Raw genomic sequence first — 21,901 nt, forward strand, 5'->3', positions numbered from 1 at the left:
AGGCGACGCGCACATTCCTGTGTGAGTGCCCAAGCACAGACGCTCCGAAAGACAGCGGTACCGGAATTTTCAATGGCAGGCCGAGCTGTCGCACTGTAATTTCTGATGTCATTTTTCTCAGGGAGGAGAAACGCCTACATTCCAGTAAGTAGTGTTCGATCGTCTCTAAAGAGTTGCAAAAATGGCACGAAGGGAATATTGCCATAGTCTGTCATCTTCACTACGTCGTCATTTCTTTGTCGTCTTTTGTTCGTCACAGGTCGTCTTGCAATTATCATAATGTAGTCTTCACGTCGTCGTGCTTTTGCCACTTAGTTGTAATCATGCAGTCGTCAACGTCATGCTGCTGTCATCATTCCGTCGTGATCATGCCGTAGTCCTGAAGCCTTCGTAGTTACACCGCCATCGTTCCGCCGTCGCACAGTCGTTGTCGTTCTATTGTCTCTCCATTGTTTTTACTCCTTCGCCGTTTTTTTTCTTCTCCACAGGCCGTCCTGACGCCTTCGTAATCAGGTAGTCGTCTGCGGGCATGCAGCTGTGGCCACTCTGTAGTCGTCATGCCGCAGTTGTCTGGCCGTCGTTGTTCCATCGTGATCTTCCGCCGTCATTATAGCGTTGCCGACCATTGTCATCAATACGCACTATCCATTACCAGAGGCAAGAAGCAAAGAAGTCGGCAATAGACATATACAGAAGTTGGTAACATAAGGTATCCCCGTAGTGGGTGTGTTCATTTAATTGCGGACGAAATTAAGTCTGAAGATAATGGAATTTAGATGTAGTGTACCTGCGCGTGCCATAGAGTGCTTGCACCGATTGCTGTACTTGTCTCTTATTCATCCGTTACAACGAATTCGAAAAGTGTAAATAAGCTATCCGTAGAGCAGGAGCGGCACTTAACCCACAATTACTTTATTTTTTAGAGCATACTCAGCTGTATAGAACAAGCCCAATTACCGCCGTTGCCAAGCCGGTTGCAGTAGTCCTCCACTCGTCTGCGTTTGTCCATCTCGGGCTAGGCAAGGCTGGCCGGGACAGTCTCTGGAGTCGCCTTTTATAGAAACATTTTAATCAAACGGGACGTGTCAAGAAGGCGATGCCATCAGCTTCTCGTGTGCTCCCAGATTATGGGGGCTTGCATTGATATAGTTTCGTCAAACGTGAAAGCGCGCAGGCTTTATTTGGCTGGAGTAATGTTACGCAAGTTACGCCTCCTCGGCAGTCTGCTACAGGCGAAGAAAATAGATCTGTTCGAATGAAAGACATGTACCCGTCAAGATGCATTTTCGTTATTTCTTTTTCTTTTGCATAGAGTAAAGTAGCACAAATGTTTCTTAAAAGAGGGAACGCCTTTAATTATAAAACACGGAGCGCTGAAGACTGGTAACAGGCACATACAGAGAATAAAACAAATGCTGGCCTTCGCGCTGTGCGCCAGGACAACCACGAAGTGCGACGCACAAGGTACACAACGATCAGCCCAGTCTTTTTTTTTTTTTGCCAACTGTCGTCTCTTAAGATTAACAGATGGAAACTTAGTGTTCACGCGGCCATACGCACTCAAAGGACAGCATACAGGTGCCACCAAGGAATGTCAGCAGATGGGCGGCAAAATGGTGCACCTAAGTTTTACCGTGAGCGGCTCGCGCCGACAAAATTTACACACACTAGATCGAGCACACTGCGCACACACGAATAATAACGGCACTGTAATTTCACGCACAGCCACTAGGTGATGGTCAGCCATTGCGTGAATGGGGACAACTTGCAGGCGCGTGCATTTATCGACGACACTACCGACACCAAATTCGTTTCGCCACCAAAAGCAGTGAAACCAGCTTTCGCGGCCACCGGACAATTGGCACAGCAATGCATGACCGCCGCTCGATCACGGCGCTCCTCACACACACGATGAATCAGGCATTTATGATAAGGACGACCATGAGCTGATGACAGCTACAACCATGACTCGGGACGCAGGAGCGGAGACTGCGAATAATATGGTTGCACTGGCGGCGAGCACCACTGCCTTTTCCATACTTGTGTGCATGAGTAGCTAAGTTCATTGAGAACATTCGAAGCATGCGCGCCACACGGTAGAATGTAGAACGAAGACAGCACTTCAGGGAAGGCATAGATAGTGTAGCACGGGACAGATGACCCAAAGGTGAGCCGCACCGCGGTCAAGTTCGCTCGTCACCCGATGTTAACAGCCGAGCCGCGGTAGGTGGGTATCTTGTGCACGATGGCAGCTGCGGTGTAGGGCAGGTCGGGTTCCTGGCTGTCCCAGTGTAGGTCCCGCTCCATGGGAGGGAACTTTCCGTACATCTCGTCCACCGCCATGTACGAGACCTGCGCAGTTCAAAGCATTTATTTTAATTATTGGGTTTTACATGCCAGAACCACGATCTGATTATGAGGAACGCCGTGGTAGGGGACTCCGGGACTTTGGACCACCTGGGGTTTTTTAACGTGCAGCTAAATGTAAGTACACGGGTGTTTTCGCATTTCGCCCCCATCGAAATGCGGCCGCCGTGGCCGGTGTTCGATCCTGCAACCTCGTGCTCACCAGGCCAACACCATAGCCACTAAGCAACCACGGCGGGTAGTTCGAAGCATAGTTGTGACCAAGTTAGTTTCGCACCGACAATCGTGTTAGCGAGCCACGCATGGTTTGTAAATTAGCATTTCTCGGTATGCGAGTGCGCTGTCTTGCCTTCAAATAAGCCTGGGTGCTTTCATATTTACCCCCTGGAGTACCTAGGCTCGGGCGGCCCTAACACATACCTCCTACATGGGTCGGGGTTCAGACGCCAGAATTCCCTCTTCGTCCCGACGCCCAACGAAGTAGCTGGCCAGACAACGTTGATTCGGCCGTCCTCTTCACCCTTGTTAGCATTAAAACATGTGGAAGTCTTCGAGACGAAAAGGGCGGTGAGGTCTTAACAGGAAGGGCATTGTCTTGCTCTCCATCATCAGCGGCAACGGCAAGCACTAGTCACTTGCAGCGTCCATGCCGTTGGAAACATGCCATCAGGTAAAATTTAATTAGGGATGCCAAAACCAAGGCACAATGTACAAGAGACGGTGACATTTTATACGACTGCAAAGAAGGGAAACGAATCATTTGATTTGATTTTAAGTGTTCCCTCCCACGTTATTTGCGGTATGTAGATATCTTTCACGTGGTTCTAGGTAGGCAGCTTTTCACCGTGCTAGCATCCGAACATTGCAGCCACAATTACGCCAGTGCACCATGTCAGCTCCCCATACATTGTTTTGCTTTTTGACGGTGACTGCTTTTCACTGGATTATCGATCACTCTTATAAAATTGTAACTCTGTGCAAGACGCGCCGGTTGTGTTGTCACGCTGTTAATTTTCTTAATCACGCAGCTTCTCGACGTGCTAGTACCCCGAGATGGCGATGACGTCAATGAAACCTATCTTTACGAAAAACGAAAACTAAGTTAACAGCTATAGCGTCCGGGATTCAGGCTGTAACGTACAATCTGCTCTGTACAATCACCCTGAGAGGAATGTAGTAAATAAACTATAGTCAGGGAGCTGTACAATTAGGAAGCTGTTTCTTGGCAGTAACTGCTTGCCAATTGAGCAGCGCTTCCTGTGCTGCTTCGTTCTCTGTCGACGTCGCCTCCATCCGTTTCTAAAAGCCGTTGCTGTGAGAGGGTGGCGGGAATGCGTAGACCCGCTATCATGAATACATACTCCAGTGGAAAGCCAAATTAAAGGGCTTGCTGACCGCACCCTTGTCAGGTGCTCTGTGCTACAAACTGATAGGGCAGGATGCGGGTTCACTTGGAGAGAATGCTCCAGTTACAGAAATTAAATACATGACAAGACAAAAATACCAGCGCTATCAACAAAGTATTTCAGTGTTACAGGCATATATAGCTTCGCTTCCAAATAAAGCCAGTTTCCTGTAGACCCCCTTGACTCGTCGTTGCATTTGGTCGCTACGTTCAACGCAAACTATAGTTCGACTTCGTACTACTCAGGTTTTTCGAACGATGCACCATGCTATTAAACTGAAGAAACAGAAGTGTCATGGCCACGAGACCTGCGTGTGTCGATCGATGAGCCAGTTGGTCTCGAAGTCGTCGTCGTCCTCGCCGAACGGGTTTATCAGCTGCTCTGCGACCTGCAACAGCAACATATATATGTATGTGCAAACGCGCGAACAGTCTACGTTCCACGCTTTGCAACTGACATGAACTCTTGAAGGCCGGGTGGGCGTGCACATGCCTATGAAAGCTTGTTCTAAAGCAACATCTTGGCCATAAGAGACGCCGTAGCAGAGGGCTGTGAATTAATTTCGACCACGTAGTGTTCCTTAATGAGCACTTAAACTATAGTACAAGCTCGTATTTGCTATCCGCCCCCAACTTAACAGTGGCCATTACTGGGACTCGAACCTGCAACATTACTCTTGGCATAACGTCAAAGACAGCACACATGGTCCGCAACAAATTATGCTTGCTCTCGCTGCTCTGGCAGCTTCTATCTCACTTTAGCATCGTCGTGCTGATATCCTGACAGAAAAACACGACTTAGAATCCTGTCGAAGGGCCACATTAGTTGTTTGTTCAGATGGTTACGCTTACGCTTATTATATTACGCTTATCGAACAGGAAGTTTCACCTAAGAGGCATCAAGTTTCGCGCATACATAAGCTTGATAACAAGTAAAATGGAAATGCGTTTGCTTTTTGTCGTATGTTCTATGCACCTTCGCGAAACTGTCAACCGAAAGCGAGACACACATTTGCATTTCTAGGAGTAGCAGTGACAAGTCAGTCCATAAGCCGAGTATTTTCGCTAACTGTTTGAAAGCCACGTGTACCCACAAAAGTGCTTTTTTTTCTTCGCAGCTATCGAATCTACTTGCAAGCTAGTCGTGAGTTGATTTATCACCTTGAGCCATCCCATAAAGAAGATGAACTGCAGGAAGGTGAAGAAGGGAAAGTAGACGTCCAACTGGTGGCCTGGATAACCTTTCTCCGGGTCCAAGCTCTGGCGCGCCACTAGGCACGTCACAAAGAACAAGTGCGTTGTGAGCGTCACCACCTGCGATTAAAGACTTCGTTACGTATGTCCTTCGTCGGCTTCTTCTAGTAACTTAAAAAAAAATCACTTAGAGTTATGATCTCTGAACTAGTTTACATTCCCAGCTTGATGGCCTGAATTTTAACTTTCGGTCCTCAGAAGCTTTATGTGCTGCAAGAAAACGGGCGTATAGAGAAGGAAAGAGAAAGCAAGGAGATGAAAGGCAGGGAGGTCAACCGGACGAGCGTCCGGTTTGCTACCCACCACTTGGAGTAAGGAAGGGGGGAATGTAAAGAGGGAGAAAGTGAAGGCATCATCCCGTGTGCACTCAGTGCACACGGGAGAATGCACAGGGACACTAAGTGGTCTCTCAAACCGGTGCACTTCAAGTAGTCTATACTAGTGCACGAATCGCTTTTCGTGCCAGCGACGTGTGTGTCAATGGTTCGAGTATCTAACTCAGAGAACGGTCTCGAGTCCAGTTGGTTTAAAGTTGTCCGGAGAGAAAGACGTTGTACGTCGCAGCGAGGACAGTTACACAATAGTAGGCGCTCGATGGTTTCGTCGCACCAACAGGAGTCCCACATTGGGCTATCGGCCATTCCCATACGATAGGAGTAAGCGTTCGCGAACGCCACTTCCCGTCAAAATCGGCACAACAAGGTTGTTAGCGCTGCAAGAAATCCTGGCTTCTGGTGCCTTTGGACAGCGGTTGTCCACGATTTACGTAGCAAGACGCTACAGGTACGGAGCAAGCTTCAGAATGTAACGCCATGAAGACGCGGCAGCGCTGGCGTCTTTGTTAGTGTGGGCCATGGTATAAGAAGTAGCTTACACCGTGGTGTAGGCAAAAGAGAAATATCTTCATTGCGTGGCTGCACACAAGTAAGCATGGAGTTTTATTGGGCGTGACGCCGACAGTTTCCGCTCTCATGTTCTTCGTTGAATGACGAAACATTCGGAAGAAGGGGAGGGTCGGTGCAGCTTCTAAAGGTGACTTACCGAATAAAACCAGTAAAGGCGACTGATAGACGATAAAAGCAAACGATAAGCGACCCTTTTGCACGTCTGCTCCTTATTTTTCAGCAGCGTTGCCATAGCTAAATGTGCTTTTTTTTCTGTAATACAGGGTGTCCCAGCTAACATTAGCCAGACGAGTTTTTTTGTTTTTTGTATTTTGCGGACATCTGCAGTAAGCTGAAAAGAACTAATACTTAATAGATAGAAAGTTAGAAACTCTTTAAATGGACATTTTGCAAACCGCTCTACAACTTTCTTTATTGGAACTTCTTGCCTAATTTTGTTGCCCCAGAAGTTGGTTGATTAATCTTGACTAATTGGGCAATTAAGCAGAAGCCTGACTTAAACAGCCTGACTTACTCCATACAGTAGTTGGCAACATGCATTTGGTCGCGTCGTCTTAGACTGCATCAGCATACTTTTAAACTGGCGAAAGTTAGCTGGGACACCCTGTATATGCAAAACGGCGCCCGCTTTATTTGCGCAGCTTCTCTATCAGGCCGTTTTAATTTGAGTTCATCGACTCCACCATCTTGAAAACTATGACCGTTTGCGGGAACATTTTCCGACTTTTGCATGTGCAGGTGACCGCGTTACTGCACTCTAATGCAAGAACAAATCCGTCTTTGGGACATTTTGCTCTTTACAAAGAGAAAGAAACAGAGGAAAGGCAGGGGTACCAGAAAAAGCCTGGTTTAATACCCTACATGGGGGAAAAATTATTTAAGGAGACCGGGAGGGAGAAACACACACGAGTGTCGAAACGGAAATCGGCGTAAAAAAATTCAAGGGGCACACGTCACTAGCACGTCTAGTATGTCGCTGGCCCATATCGGACCGCGGGAAGCGAACTAGTGCTCCAACCGTTCATCTTCCAACGCTGAATAAAGCATCGTGCCTTTTTACAGCGAAGCTGTTAAGCGCCATTTTCCCCACAACCGTGTCCGCGTGTAGGAAAAAATCCCGAAGCTAATGCAATGTCGGGCTGATCCGCGGCGGAGATGACGCAGGCGTTAAGCCCTCCCCATACGTGGACCGATCCAGAAGACAGTGCAACGCTGGGCCGACCAGCGGCGGAAGTGAAGCAGGCGTTAAACGCTCCCCCATACGTGAGCCGATCCCAAAGATAATGCAATGCCGGGCCAACCCGCGGCGGAGGTGCAGTTCGCCATTAAGGGGCTCACATACACAGCTTCGCTGATCATCCTTCTTTAGAGAGTGGAAGGGCACTGAGTTTTGTTTTAGTTCATCTTTCTCTAAATTTTATTTTTGGGGTTTACACCTCTATTCACTTATTTCTTCATTGGGTTTAAATCGACCATATCGACCACTGACTTTACGTTATATTTACCACTGAAGGCCCCACAAACGCCTTCATAGAGCACACGCCCGTTGGTGCCTCTGTCGAAGTATCCTTTGCAATTTCGTTGCGAAGATTGTGCACTGGAGGAATAAGGTACATTGTTTGCAGTCAGGGATTCCCTTAGATGATTTCTTGACTATAGAATCGGCGCTTGATTAAATAGATTTACGAGGACTTACAGAAGGGGCACCTATAGAGCTCACGAATGAAGTGCCTACTCTTCCAATAAATTGCAAATCCGAGAAAATGCACCAACATTCACTATCTTAGCAGTATGATGAATCAAGAGAACTGCACCTGTGTGTAGACGAGCGGTACGGTGACCCAGTCGTAGCACCATAGGAGCGAACACTTTGCGCGGAAATGGTTGAGCTCTTCGAGTAGATGCTTGACCGGCGGTCCGGACTGAAGTCGTCCTTGCTGTACAGCCACGTTGGCCAGATTGACAAACCACATCGAAGGCAGCCAGTGACGATTAGTGCGGCTAGGCGTTGCCTCGTACAGGGACCGTTCCTCGGCCGTCATGAAGCCCGCTTCTACTAGGTGCCGCATACTCGGGAAGCGCTTCTTCACCGAACCGCTCACCTGCGATACGAGCAGTAATCTTTACAGGTACAAGCTCTACGCATGGAGAAACACCACACTGAACGTAAATATATTCTCCAGAACTGAGCCAACATTCAGATACCTATGCCCCGTCCTCCAGAATGTGCAGATCACATCATTCAGCATTTTTTAAAGCCGAGGGATATGCCTTGTATTTTCTTGTTCTTATATTTCCCCATTTTTCCATCACCTAGTGCAGGGTAGCCAAGGGGGCACGTACGTCATGCTTGTCCTTTTTTCGTTATCGCATACAAACAGACTTCGTGCATATTGCCACGTGGTGGTGACGTTGAAGAACACAGTAGCAATACTGTGAAAGACAAAACTTACTTTTATTGGGCGAACCTGTGCCCACAAAAACAGGCTACACTTATAGCACAACGATAGCGGCGAACACGGTCGGCGATCGTCGAAAATCTCATCAGCGGGTCAAGCGCGTCGGCTTTTATACAGCAGTCATCGAATGTTCCAGACTAATCGTTGGGACCCGCATGCCTTCCACAAAGTTCTACATCATTCGAGTCACGCGATGAAATCAGATAACACAAGGTGCGACGACAACAGACAGCGGATAGAAGCATCGATAACTTTCCAGAAACTTCGGATACATGCAGACGTGTCCCGCGCTGTGCGATAACATTTGTTAGGCGGCGAAACGGGGTCGCCCGATAAATATAAGTACACGTGTCAATATACAGTCAACGACTCGTAGAAATAGAAGTGTGGGGTTCAAGCTGACGGTGTTGAGCACGCAGTGCACGTGTATCACTGAAGCTACGCACTGCTACACGATTATAATCAAGCCTCACTATGGAAAACATAACCTAAGAAAGGAAAACATAAAGGTGGACCCCTCTGTCGGGCAAGAGAGAACGACACAGCAGCCAACGCTCGGGCGGGCAAGTGCCCAACAAGGTATATTCCGTCCTTATATGGTCGCGGATGCTGTGCTGCCATCCAGCGGTGCTGCCGTACACCACATTCTCCCTTCGGTAAACCAAACAACTCTTACTCCGAAAGAAAACGTTCACAGGTTGAGCCTTCTCAGCCTGCAGATCTTTTTGCCGAGCCTTGAGGCGCGTGGCGTAGAAGTATAACCGCGGGGTGCCTCTTCCGTGGAGGTGCTTTCCCGAGGCGATGCGGTTCTGTGGTCTTGGGGTGCTCTAGCAGATCCAGACGTTGTTGTGGACATGGCTATCAGTGCCGCCGTGGGAGTTCCAGGTGGGCCGGTAGTGCATTCCGCCGGACATCCGGTCGTTGGAACCAGGTGCACCCAGTTGCGCTGGAGTACACTCGTCGGAGTCTCCACCATCCACCACGTAGGAGCGGAGGCGTTGAGCTGGCCCCATGACGGTCGCGGGGGAGTTGACGTCCCACACCCAGGCCCGCTCGCCGGCCTGAAGAGGCCGCAGTGTGCGAGCAGCGTGTCTTCGGTTGAAGTTGGATGCTTGGCGCCTCCGGTGTCCTGGTCACGCCGAGTGAATGAGACCGACGGAGGCCAGGCTGGCTCCAGCTGGAGCAACGTCTTCGGCACTCGGGTCTATAGGCACCTACCCATGAGCAGCTGAGCAGGGCCACTCCGTTTATCGCAGGGGTGTCCCGGTGTGCCAGAAGCACCAGGTAGAGATCCTCAGCCTTCCGCAGCAGGTCCTTCACAGACCTTACCATCCGTTCAACCAGTCCGTTCGACTGTGGAAAACGGGGGTTGCTTGTGATGTGGCGGAAGCCGTAGGGCTCTGCGAAGGCGGAGAACTCTCTTACAGCAAAGTGAGGACCGTTATCACTGCGCACCAGTCTCGAAATTCTGTGGTGTGTTAAGACACTCTTGATGGCATTGATCATAGCAGGTACTGACGTTGAGCGCCGGCTGATGACTTCCGGAAAGCGTGACCGGTAATCCGCCAGAAGGACGTAGTCCTGGCCGCTCAGTTGACAAAGATCGACACCCACCTCTTCCCAGGGCCGAGTTGGAGTGTTTGACGGCAGCATGGTCTCCGAGCCTTGCACCCTGGTTTCGGCGCACATGGGACAGTTAGTACAGAGTATCTGGTTGTTGATGCCCGCCACCAGACTGATTCCCGAGCCAAAGCTTTACGTCGGTTGATGCCTTGATGCCCGTCATGAAGCTCAAGCGTGCGGCGCTTAAGGGCGGAAGGCACAACGATGCAGGACCCCTTCGGAAGCAGTGCTTCACAGATGCTGAGATCCCCTTGTTACTGCCAGTACCTTTTCACATAGAGAGACTGCCGGGCCCAGCTGTTGGCGCAGTACTGAAGCAGCAGACTGCACTTACCGCCGTTGGCTTGGGCCTGGCGCAGGTGCTCGAGCTGCGACGAGGTGATGTCTGTGAAGGAGCGGACGACCTCTTGTGCAATAAGCACGAATTTATTCGCCCGATTGGATGGAGGGGAATCTAGCGCTGCGCGCGAAAGCGTATCGGCAGTTGCCAACAGCTTCCCCGGTAGCTATAGTACTTCGTACTGGAAACGCATCAGTTTCAAGCGAAAATGCTGGATCTGTGGTAGCAGCAGGTCAACGTCCATAGACCCCAAGAGCGCCACCAGAGGTTGATGGTCCATCTCGAGGAAGAACTGAAGTCCACGGACGTATTCCTCGAACCTTTGCACCGCCAAGCTGGCCGAGAAAACTTTTCTCCGTTTAGCTGTACCGGTATTTCGTGGGTGTGAGGGACCCCAATGCGAGAGCAACGGTCTGACGCTCACCGGATGGCTGCTCCTGAAGACGTTGTGCCTCGAGGCCATAGGAGCTGGCGTCGGCCGATACCGTGGTCCTGTAGGCGGTGTTCTAGCGAGCCAAGGAGAGGTCTGAGCACAGCAGCTTCTTTAATTGGAAGAAGGCAGACTGCTGCGCATGGTCCCAAGTCCAGGCAGAGTTCTTGAGCAGCAAGGCTCGGATCAGCGCGGTCACCTCCGAAACGTGGGGTAAGCGCCCAATATGATTCACGAGGCCCAGCAGAGAACAGACCCCTGCGACATCTCCCGGTGCATGCATGGGTGGGATCGTCGTAACCTTGTCTGGGTCTGGAGAAATGCCTTGAGCGCTGACGACGACGCCAAACAACTTGACGCTTGAAGGGGTGAACGAGCACTTCTCCCAGTTGAGCGTGACTCCTGCCTTCGCTAGCCGATGCATGACGTGCTCGGAGCTTGTCTTCCCAAAGACGAGGATGTTGTCGATCATGTTCACAACACAAGCTTGGCCTTCGAGGATTTGGGGCATCTGCCGCTGTAAGTACTCCGGTGCAGACGTGATCCCAAACGGCAGCCGGAGGAAGCAATAGCGGCCAAATGGGGTTATGAACGTGGTGTATTCATGGGACTCGGGGGAAAGCTTGACCTGCTGGAAGCTCCACGTGGTGACTAACTTGGAGAAAACTGTGGCTTATACGAGTACCCCGAGGCATTGTTCCACAGTAGGAACCACGTGACGTTCTCGGAGAATCACCTTGTTGAGGCGAGTCAGGTCCACGCAGAACCGATAGCCGCCCGAGACCTTGGGGACGACAAGCAGTCCAGAACACCAGTCAGTGGGTGTGTCCACCCGACGAATCACGCCGTCTGCTTCTAGCTTGTTTAGCTCAGTCTTGACGACAACGCGGAAAGGCAGCGGAAAGCGCCGGGGTACGCTCAAGGAGAAAGGCGCACCGCTGGGTTGCAGCCCGATAGTGTAGGTTTCGGGGAGCGTCCCAAGTCCTCGGAAGAGGATGAGATCGAAACACAAGTCGCCTGTGGAGTCCCAAGACTTCGTCGACAGACTTGGCCCTAGGCTTGGATGGCCGGGAAGACCAGCAGCGGGACCGTCTTGGTTACCAGGACATAGAGCAGCTGCTTGTTGGACTTGCCGTGCCACGGCAGGGTATACAGCGACGTAAGTGCCTATGACCGGCAGGATGTTGAACTCGCTCTTGGGTCTTGAAGCTTCGAGGGGACGCCGGGGAACGTACCGGGTATGAGAGTAACTTCGGCGCCGGAGTCCACCTTGAAGGAAAGTGGGCCCCCATTTACGAGTACCTCGACGAACTTCGCGTTTGGGCGCTCTCCCTCAACCCCATGTAGCTCGATGGAGCAGGCAGAAGGCGTGCGCGTGCTTGCCCTTGACGCGCTTCTTGAGGCACACGTTCTCGAAGTGGCCACTCGCGGCAAAAGTTGCAGGACGCCCTGCGAGCCGGACAGTCGGCGCGAGGGTGTGATGCGCGCCCGCAGAATGGGTACAGCTGCTGGGTTATCAGCTGGCGCTCGCTTTCCTTTGCGAAGGCAAGCGGCGTCGACGGCGAGCGACGATGAATCAGCCGAGTTGCGAGCCTTCAGCGTCTTCGTGTTCGCGAATGCGCATGAGCGCTTCGTGCAACGTCATTCTCGGTTTCCGACAAAGCTGGTCCGAGAGCTTGCGCTCAAGCGAACCCACGAGAAAACGGTCTCGGACGAGCCGCTCTTCGACGTCGGGCGAGGAGTAGTTCAAGCGCTTGACCGTCGTCCGGAGCGCAGTGAAAAACGCGTCGGCCGTCTCACCCTTGCTGCGTATGCCGGTGAAAGTGTGCTGACTCGTACAGCTCATTCGGCGGGTGGACGAAGTGGTCAGTGAACGCCTTCTTCATGGCGGCGACGTCCTTCAGGTCCGCCTCTCACAGCGCAGTGGACGCGAGGACAACCCTGGCTTGCGGGCCCATGCAGTAAAGCATGGAGCGCACTTGGACCTCCGTCGGAGCGGCGTAGAGTCCGGTGTTGAACGAGTAGTCCTCGTACTGCTGCAGGCATGAGGGCCAGGAGCTGGGGCTGTCAAAGTCAAACGCCGGCGGTGGACGCAACTGGGCCATGCCTTGTATGAACGGAGCGGCCGACGAAGCAGTGGACGTCCCAGCGGAGCCTTCTCCGGTGGCCATGACGGAGGGAAGCTGACTTATTCGACGGAGAGCGGTGGCGGTGGGGCCAGGCCGTGTGTCGAAGCAGCAAGCACGGGATCAGCGGAGACGGATCGCGCCCACTTCTGACACCACGTCGAGCGAGCGAATGACACAGCCAGCGACTCGCTGGGCGGACAGAAGCCCAACAGGGTTTATTGCGCCCTTATATAGTCGTGGATGTTGTGCTGCCATACAGCGGTACTGCCGTACACTACAGTCTCCCAATACACAAAGAACCTTTGTTGTTTTGACAAACAGGCTTGCGCTGCTCTGCGTTGAAAGTGGGGACTGTGATCGCGCTTAACCTATAAAGGTGGCTTCTTTACATCCACTTGACGCAAAGAGAGGGGGGCTCCAAGACAACCTTTTGGTCCTACCACTGAACGTCGCGCGACTAGCCGCGATGTAAATTTAAACAACGGCGAAACCAAGTTTTGCGCAGTAAAAAATAAAAGAGAACCGAGCGAACGTCGTCGTTCCTAAGAGCAGTCGGAAGTACCCTTAATCGATGTAAGGTGAAGGCGTCTTTCTTCGCCGTGCCACATCAGAGTCTGGTGGCCCGTCGAGGCATACCGGTAAGCCAACACGATTGCCGGCGTTATTTCTTTGTGCTCTTTTTTTTTATTCTTCTAGTGACCACGTCTCATAATCTTGTTCCTATTCATCCCCTTGTTACAGCAACCAGTATACACGCTCCGTCGTGTGTGCGCTTGATCACAAACAGCTCCACAACCACTCACCGACTTCAGCACGAGCACCAGACCTAGGTTGGCGTAACGCATCATGGTGCGTCGCAGCAGGCGCCCCTGCTCGTCGCCACCACTGACGTATGCGAGAACGACGTGCGCCAGCCTGTCCGGCCAGGGGATGCTGGTGAACTGGTCCCACCAGCGGCCTGCCACGAACGAAACGTAAAAGCCGAGCACAAACGAGAGCGGTATGTGCTCGAGCGCCCGGTCGCTGTACAGCGCGAGCTGCTCGAAGAGCTGCCGTTGCTCGGCCGTCATGAAGCGCCGGTACCAGATGGCGATGGCGGTAAACGCGGCCCCGTAAACCAGCATCTCCTTGTAGATAAGCTTGTAGACAGAGCCGCGCCAGCGGGCGACCAGCTTCCAGAAGCCAAGAAGTGTACTCGTAGACACGTCCGCCTGGTACGCGATCGTCATGGCACCGATGACGGCCTGCATGAATCGTACATCGAGAAAGGGGTCTCAGGCAGGAGTTTTCATAGGAAAAGATGCTGTCGAATCGGCAGTGAGACTCGAGAGTGGTCTGGTGAAGGATATGCAAGGGTGGAGTGTAGCATTCAATTCTGACGGCCTAGGGTTAATATTGCCATGGGTGATATTGATGTCTGTTAATAATTTCACAAAAGCCTTGGAACGATAATAGTGGCAACAGCACGGCAAACTTTAGCACGTTTTTGGAACGGATATGAAAAGTGATGCTACATTCTCAGTATTTCTGCTAGGCAGGTATGGCTTCACTACGTCGCGGCTTGAGATGCGCGATTTCAACAACTGAATATACAAAAAAATTTATTAGGCCATCTTTATAATTAGCTGCGTAACCATTTCAATTTGACGAGCAAGTGATGTCCTTTCAGAATGAACCACTTGAGGTCTGCAGACCACATGAGCTCTGCCCGTGGCAATAAATGAACAGACCACGTGATTGTTCACAAGTGATCTTGAATGGCCATTCCAACTAAAAAATGAAAAAAGAAAGGAAGAAAGACAGAAAGAAAGGAAACCAAGCACACTGTGGTCCTGCTCGCAGCAGAATAGAAACATCGTGAGAAAAATGGAAATGTTGCGCGATAAGATCCATGCATGCGCAACCACGTGTTGAGGATACGTGCGATCACTGCAGTGAGACGCCACTCGCTGTTGTGTTACACACAGCGCACAACACAAATATGTTCGATTGCTCCCTTCACGCAAAAAGTCAGCTCAGTGAACTGTATTGCGATGGCCGTGCATTGTATTTTGCGAAGATACGGTGCGTTTAATGTGTGTGCTTGCGGTGTGCCCCGCGCGACTTCCCTTCTTTTGAAGGCCCTATGCAGAATGCCTCGCGTGGTGCTTCGGCTGAGCACCGGCAGCCAAACTACGAAGGGCGTGCCCTGTGGCCTACTTCTAGAACACTCGATGGCCATGTTATGGCGCCACGTGTGTCCTTGCGCCTACCCATGGGAGGAAATGGGGCCTTGTGCAGTTCTGAGTGGATTTCTGGACTTTGCAGTGCACAATTCTGGAACTGAACATCAGGCTGCTCCTTCCTTTTGTCCCTGTGTACTTCGAGCACTCACAAAGGCGCGGAAACGGATGATGGGTCGTTGTGAACACGTGGACTCGAGCCCACGTGTTCACAACCACCCATCGTATGTTTCCGATTGATTTATTGCCACCGAGAATGATGACGTACGCCCGCGGAAACTAAAGGGGACGGTATCACGTGAGCCCGCCTCCATGCTTCAGTGTACTCCGATTTATGGCCTCACTTTATGTTTAAAGCTAGCACGCACGAGGCGTTCGCGTAAAGGGTCCATGGTCTCGCATATTCGTTCACGTTGGATAGAATTTATATAACGACGTTATTTATTACAATATTAACTATAAGGAGAAACCTTGCTGCGGAGCATACCTACAGCCCAAGAACTAGGTATGTTAGTGACGGATCGTGCCGAGAACATGCATAACGCGCGGGCCAAGAAGAAAAAACACGAAAAACAAAACTGGAGTTTAAGGTGCCAAAACCACAATTTGATTGTGAGGCACGCCGTAGGACTACGGATTAATGTTGACCACGTGCATCCAATGCACGGTACACGTGCATTCTTGCATTCTTTCGCCCCCGCCGATATGTGGCCGGGATTTGATCCCCCGACCTCGCGATTAGCAGTGCAACGCCATAGCCACTATAAGCCACAACGGCGGGTGCGCACGCCCTTAGCCCGTCATCGCAACGTTATGCAGCTGCATTCGTTTCGCCTTGTTCTTCCCGGTAACGATCTCTCGCTTCCTTTACACACTCGGCGAGCCCCACTGCATTCCTAAGAGTGTGCCGGTATCACATTGCTTCCTTCCTACTGGCAATGGCAAAGAGCACAGACAAATGGGCACGCCCATTGCAGCGTGCGTGCCGTTTTCATTGCTCTGTCGTTTCTGCTGATCTAAAAAAAAATCGTCTGATAGGGGTGCACTTATTAGCCGCACCCAGTCATTTACCGTGCCGCTATTATCTCGACACTCCACAGCACTGTCTTTACGAATCGACGTCTTGAACCGGACGTCATGTTTTCTAAAGATGAAGTGCCAACGGAGACAGCAAACTAATGAAGAAAGAACAATGACAGGACAAGACGCTTCCTGTCATTGTTCATTTCTTGATCTTTTGAAAGCTATGAAGCAACTAGCCCCACAATTAACGTGTACGTTCTACAGCGGGTGTTGTGACGCGTCCGTCAGGAATCTATAATAAAAACACCTTAAGAAGGTGAAATATGAATTGGATCAGTCAGCAGAGAAGAAATTCTTACCTGAACGCCGATCCGGCCCTGCTGTTCGGCAGGGCCTGTGTCAGGCAGGCGGGATCACCGGCCACGTTCGCGTGTCTGCGACCCGTTCGGGTTGCAAGGAAGAGGCGTGCGTGCTTGATTTGATCCGTGCCTCGCGTGTCGGAAGGAAACGCATCTTTGGCATTACACTGCCGGCATGCGGAGCTCACGTCAGCGCTCCACACACACAAAAAACAAAAAAATGACTATGTGATATATCAAAGGGTACCGCACGTTTTCACTTGATGCGTGGCGGTGAGCTGACGCTTCTGTATACTGCACGTGGATCCGCCCGAGCTGTGACGTCATCGCTCAAGATCGGCTGCTTAGATCAACGAGGGCAACGCATTTTGCGCAATGCTCAAGACGAGGTGCTTGCATATGTACGAGCACATTAGAATGGAGCATATCCGAAGTCGAGAAGGTTATGCGTGCGTGTGCGCATGCACTGCGGATACATCGCATTCGTGCTTACATTCTTGCACGGTGAATAGACAAGGACGTAGATCAGTGGAAGCGAATAAGGCGTTATTGCTCTTCCGGTTTGAACATCTTGAAACATCCATCTCAAGCTTTCTTTACTACAATATCGCAAATTGCGATTCTTGGTCGCGGGTCGACGTCATTTGTTCTTCTTGAGTATTTTCATAGGTTGCGCGGGAAATAAGATGCAAACACTACTGACTGATTTACTGAATTAGTGGTTTTCACCTTTTAAAGCACGCCTGACCGTTGACGGGCACGGTGGAGGCTGTCAGGCATGGGTAAACGTACGCCGGTCAGGCGCCAAGCTCCGCTCTTAATCAACAAGCGCCAAGCTTGGCACCATGACGTCGAGGTGCTTGGCGTCGTGACTCGTCCATGGTATTTAAACGTCATTATCATCAACAGCAAAATGCCACGTACGGAATTCGAAACAGAACAGCGCGGTTTTGACGGGGACAGCAGGGAGAACGACACGGACGAGCGCTGACTTGCGACTGGCTTGCAAGCAAGTCAGCGCTCGTCCGTGTCGTTCTAGCAGCAGTCCCCGTCAAAACCGCGCTGTTCTGTTTCAAATATGGCTTACCAACTCACCAAAACGTGCGTTTTAACCACGTACGGAAGCTACATGTTGCCTTGGACTTGCTGCAACCTGGTGTGATAATTAACTTTCAATTACATTAAGCACATTGCCTCGAATTCCCATTTCTGAGAGATCTCCTGAAATCCCATATCGCCAAGTTCTGTCGTATGCCTTTCCCATATCTAAGAACATGGAAAGGAAAGAAGTGCTTATGGACAAACCCATCGCGAATGTTTGCTTCAATGAGCACAATATGTACGGTATAGTCGACTGACTCTCTCGAAACTGCGCCGATAAGGGTCAAGCATTTTGTTGAGGTAAAGAAAACGTAAAAGACGACGATTTATCTTTTTTTTCTTCATTTTCTTTTTTTTTTCTTTGAAGCTCTTCTGCGTTTTACGGTTATATCACGGTGTTTCGCGCAATTATACCAAATACAGCTGCATACGACGACGAAACAGCAGGTGATTAGTAGTAAATGCTTATGCATAACTTACGCAACCCCCCCCCCCCCCCCGCCCCCCAGGAGATTCTGCATCTAATCATTTTTAATAGTTTGCATAAACAACTTGTCAGTGCTGTCGCGCGGTAACTTGATACGTCGGGTGGGTCTTTACCCTGTTTCGAGACCGGGACTACGATCGCTTCTTTCCATGTGGATGGCAGGTATCCGGCAGCCCAAATAAGTGCCAGAAGTGTCGTCTGTGTGTCGTTGTGTAGGCTTTTAATCATGTCATAGATGATTCTGTCAGCTTCTAGTGCAGAGATCCTACATACGCTCAAGGCGGCTCCCATCTCGGCAATATTAAATGGATGGTTGTACGGTTCATTCGGTCGGCATTTACGGTCCAGTAACTTAAGTTCTGCTACTTGCTTGTATTTTAGGAATTGTTCTGTGTATGGAGCGCGATACACGCCACTGTTGCTACAGTTACTACTACTGCTACTACTACTACTACTACTACTACTATTACCAGTACCTTTTACCCCTTTAGCCCACTGTAGAAAGTAACCGGCCGATTTGCCTGTTTAACTTGGTTTGGTTGGAATTCCGTCTCATTGGCCAGGCCACCGCATTCCTTAGAATAAACAAATAATGGAAAACAGATGCAGCGAGTAAAAGACGAATATAAAGGAAGAGGGATAGCGCGCAGCCACATCAAAGCTTATTTCGCTGCCTCGACGACTTCGGAAAGAAGGAACTGTAAAACGTAGCGCTCGAGACACGTACTCCTCCTGAGGCTGTAATGCGGACAGACGTAAAGAGCGCGTGAATGTCCGCAGCGAGCACGAATGAAGACATACATGAGCGCAGACTTGCATTGTATTTGGCATGTCCCACTAATATCTTGGCGACACGTATATATATATATATATATATATATATATATATTATATCTTTATTATGGGGTTTTACGTGCCAAAACCACTTTCTGATTATGAGGCACGCCGTAGTGGAGGACTCGGGAAATTTCGACCACCTGGGGTTCTTTAACTGCGGGTGTTTTTGCCCCCATCAAAATGCGGCCGCCGCGGCCGGGATTCGATCCCGCGACCTCGTTCTCAGCAGCCCAACACCATAGCCATTGAGCACGCCATGTCATCGAAGCGTGTTCTTGGTTCGCTGTTATCGGCATATGGAAAAGAAAGCGCCATCGGCTCATTGCTGTGCTTTGGAGCGCGATTTTTCATCCACTCTGCGGGAGGCGCCTAGCTCGCTTAACGGCTACAGCGCAATGCGATGCGTGATGGACGGATGGATAGTGTGAGTATCCCCTTTGAAACAGGGGGGTGACGGATGTCAGAAGAAAACTGTTTATTTTTTACATTGCTACTGAGCTTAGTATGATTCAGGCCAACAAATAGTCGAATAGACATTTACCGCGGTAAAATGTATACTGTTTACGTTCCAAGTTTTCACCTCACCGATACTACAATCCTCTTTTGATTATTCTATAACGCCGATTTTTCCTCCTCCTAAATATTGAACGCCACCTATATGTATTGCTTCCCGAAGCTAGAATCAGCGCAACACTAGTTGGAATGCTTTGTCAGGCGACACTCCCGTATATCTTGTACGCACGGTGGCCGCAATGTAATATGCGTGGTTGGCTGACAGACGCACGCATCCGTACATTTTAAGTGCAACGACTTCGCGGGGAGCATTATAGTATACGGTTTGGTGACGTTGTTCTTTGTTCAGGCGAAAGACGGAGCAGTGGTATAGGGCAAGGGAACCGAGACTAGAGTTTGTGAAAATGTTTGAGCTTAATTTATGCGATTGTATAGTCAAGTGCCATCTGGAAATAGATTTACGCACAGCTTTAATTCACGAAAGTAGAGTCGAAAGTGCAGGCTTTCGAGGTCAGATCGAGAGGCTTCGTCAGTGAGGGCGCATTCATCGATGCAGCGGTGTTACCGTCTAAAGCAAAGAAGGTACGTGACGCTTTTGTCCAGTGCACGTTGGTCGGCAATTTGCGAGAGCATGCCGATCAATGAACGTGTAGTGCCTCAATTTATATGAATTTTTTTTGGTGTGCCCTCGAGTCGCAAAATATCGCGCACACTTGAGGCAGTTCACGGTGACCATAGTTCTAGAGTCTCACAGAGCGCAGCAACCATCGCATTTGTTCAAGTAGCAAGTCAGGATGTGTTTGACTTAACAGACTTAACGGTAAGAAGATTACGAAGTTATCTATGGACACTTGCTGTCGTTTACACTGCGTTGCATATAAAGAAACGACTTCGAATTCTACCCTTGCTAACTCGTCGATGATTAAACTGAATTGTTAGGAAGCAGCTGAGCGTCACGTGCCGGAACGCTCGACCATATCTTATCAGCACCGCGTGCAGCTTCCTCGGTGGCGACCAAACTGTTGATCATATCTGTCAATAACCATGCTTTGATCGATAAGCAAGCTGAAATTTGGGGGAGTGGCTATTATCGCTATCTGTACAGGCAGTCCTTGCGCTTTTTGAAGACATGCAAGTAGGCCAATATCACCACGTACTGAGCTCATGCGCACTACGCTTGCCGGCGCCATGACGGCAATAGTCTTCACCGTTTCCCGCAGTACTTATATGTTCAAGGCAACATTGAGGGGAATGCCGATGAGAATGGTACTGCGGAATTTTCAGTGAATATTAGGGGAAAGTTGGGGATAAGAGGGTTGGCGTCATTCCAATCCCGCTCCATGTAATTGACGAATCTTTTTGTTCTCCCCTCCCTGCCTTTTCCTCTCGAGGGGTCAAGTTGGTTTGTCATGGTACAAACACAGCACGCTTGTTACCATTCTTACCACTCCTTCAGTCCGCCATGAATCACTGCTATTGGTATGCTTTGCAGCAGCTGTGGCGTACTGAAACTCCTACTGAAACAACAATTGCTCGCACTTTTTTTTATGTGAAAGCATGAAATGGCTCATTGAGCGAAAAGGCCGGCGTCTTTCGTCTGGATAAGCGAAAAACGGCACCTAAGTTCCTATTGGCTGCGACGCCAGGTCACGAGCGCGCCTCGACGGAGCAAAGTAGGCGAAAAGGAACGCCTGCTGCTGCGCGAGTGGAGAGGGCTTCACAGCGACACCAGGGTAAATACACCTGGTAGCGAAGCTTCCATAAAAGCCCATACGTTCAAAGCATGGCGGTTCATGCGGCTTAGCGCCATCTGTATCTGGAGGGAACGCTTCTGACGGAAGAAAAAACAATGTGACGCCGTAGCCGTTAAAAGCAGAGGTGACGTCATTTTGTTTATCGAAGGCAAGAAATTTGTTTTGTTGGCATGCCTTTGGAGCTACATATTCAAATGCCCCGCCATTCGACTTGATGGTCGTTTCGAGCTTTCAGTGCGGAAAGCATTGCAGGAAAAGGCCAGCCGTACGGTTGTCGAAATCGCACCCCTGCACAGAACATACTTTCTTTGGAGGCCGACGAAAGGTTTAGGTGTAGAGTGCTGATCCTATCGTCGGATGCCCAGCCCGTCGGCCAGCACAGTCGCACGAAAACAACTACACAATTATCTGGCGCTCGTAACTCACTACTTTTGACTGAACAGGTTGAGAAGCGATGAAGCTACCCGCGTCACCAAATTTAGACTAACTTCGACAAGCAAGAAAGCACAACTTGTGAGGGGGGGGGGGGGGGGCGTATATCAACAGGTGAACTATACGAGCGCGCCTTTCTGCACATTTCAAGACGTGCATTGCGTTGCGAGTGATAGTGGCGTCAACGCCCCCTGTAACGATGGACGCTGAAGATGTATTTATTAATAATAAAGAATTAAATAAACTTGTATTTTCTTAACT

General features: G+C 50.3%; 1 protein-coding gene across 1 annotated transcript; it reads right to left on the bottom strand.

Moving 5' to 3' along the window:
• Positions 1-1,330: 1,330 nt before the first annotated feature.
• LOC126542206 (bestrophin-3-like) lies at positions 1,331-16,878 on the bottom strand. Its single transcript, XM_050189162.3, has 6 exons — positions 16,517-16,878; positions 13,716-14,156; positions 7,746-8,033; positions 4,934-5,086; positions 4,081-4,161; positions 1,331-2,352 (listed from the first exon to the last, which is right to left on the bottom strand). Exons 2-6 carry the CDS (start codon positions 14,139-14,141, stop codon positions 2,197-2,199), a joined length of 1,104 nt encoding a protein of 367 aa, XP_050045119.1. The 5' UTR covers positions 14,142-14,156; positions 16,517-16,878; the 3' UTR covers positions 1,331-2,196.
• Positions 16,879-21,901: the final 5,023 nt, after the last annotated feature.

This window comes from Dermacentor andersoni, chromosome 2, assembly GCF_023375885.2.
Source record: "Dermacentor andersoni chromosome 2, qqDerAnde1_hic_scaffold, whole genome shotgun sequence".
Lineage (NCBI taxonomy): Eukaryota > Metazoa > Arthropoda > Arachnida > Ixodida > Ixodidae > Dermacentor > Dermacentor andersoni.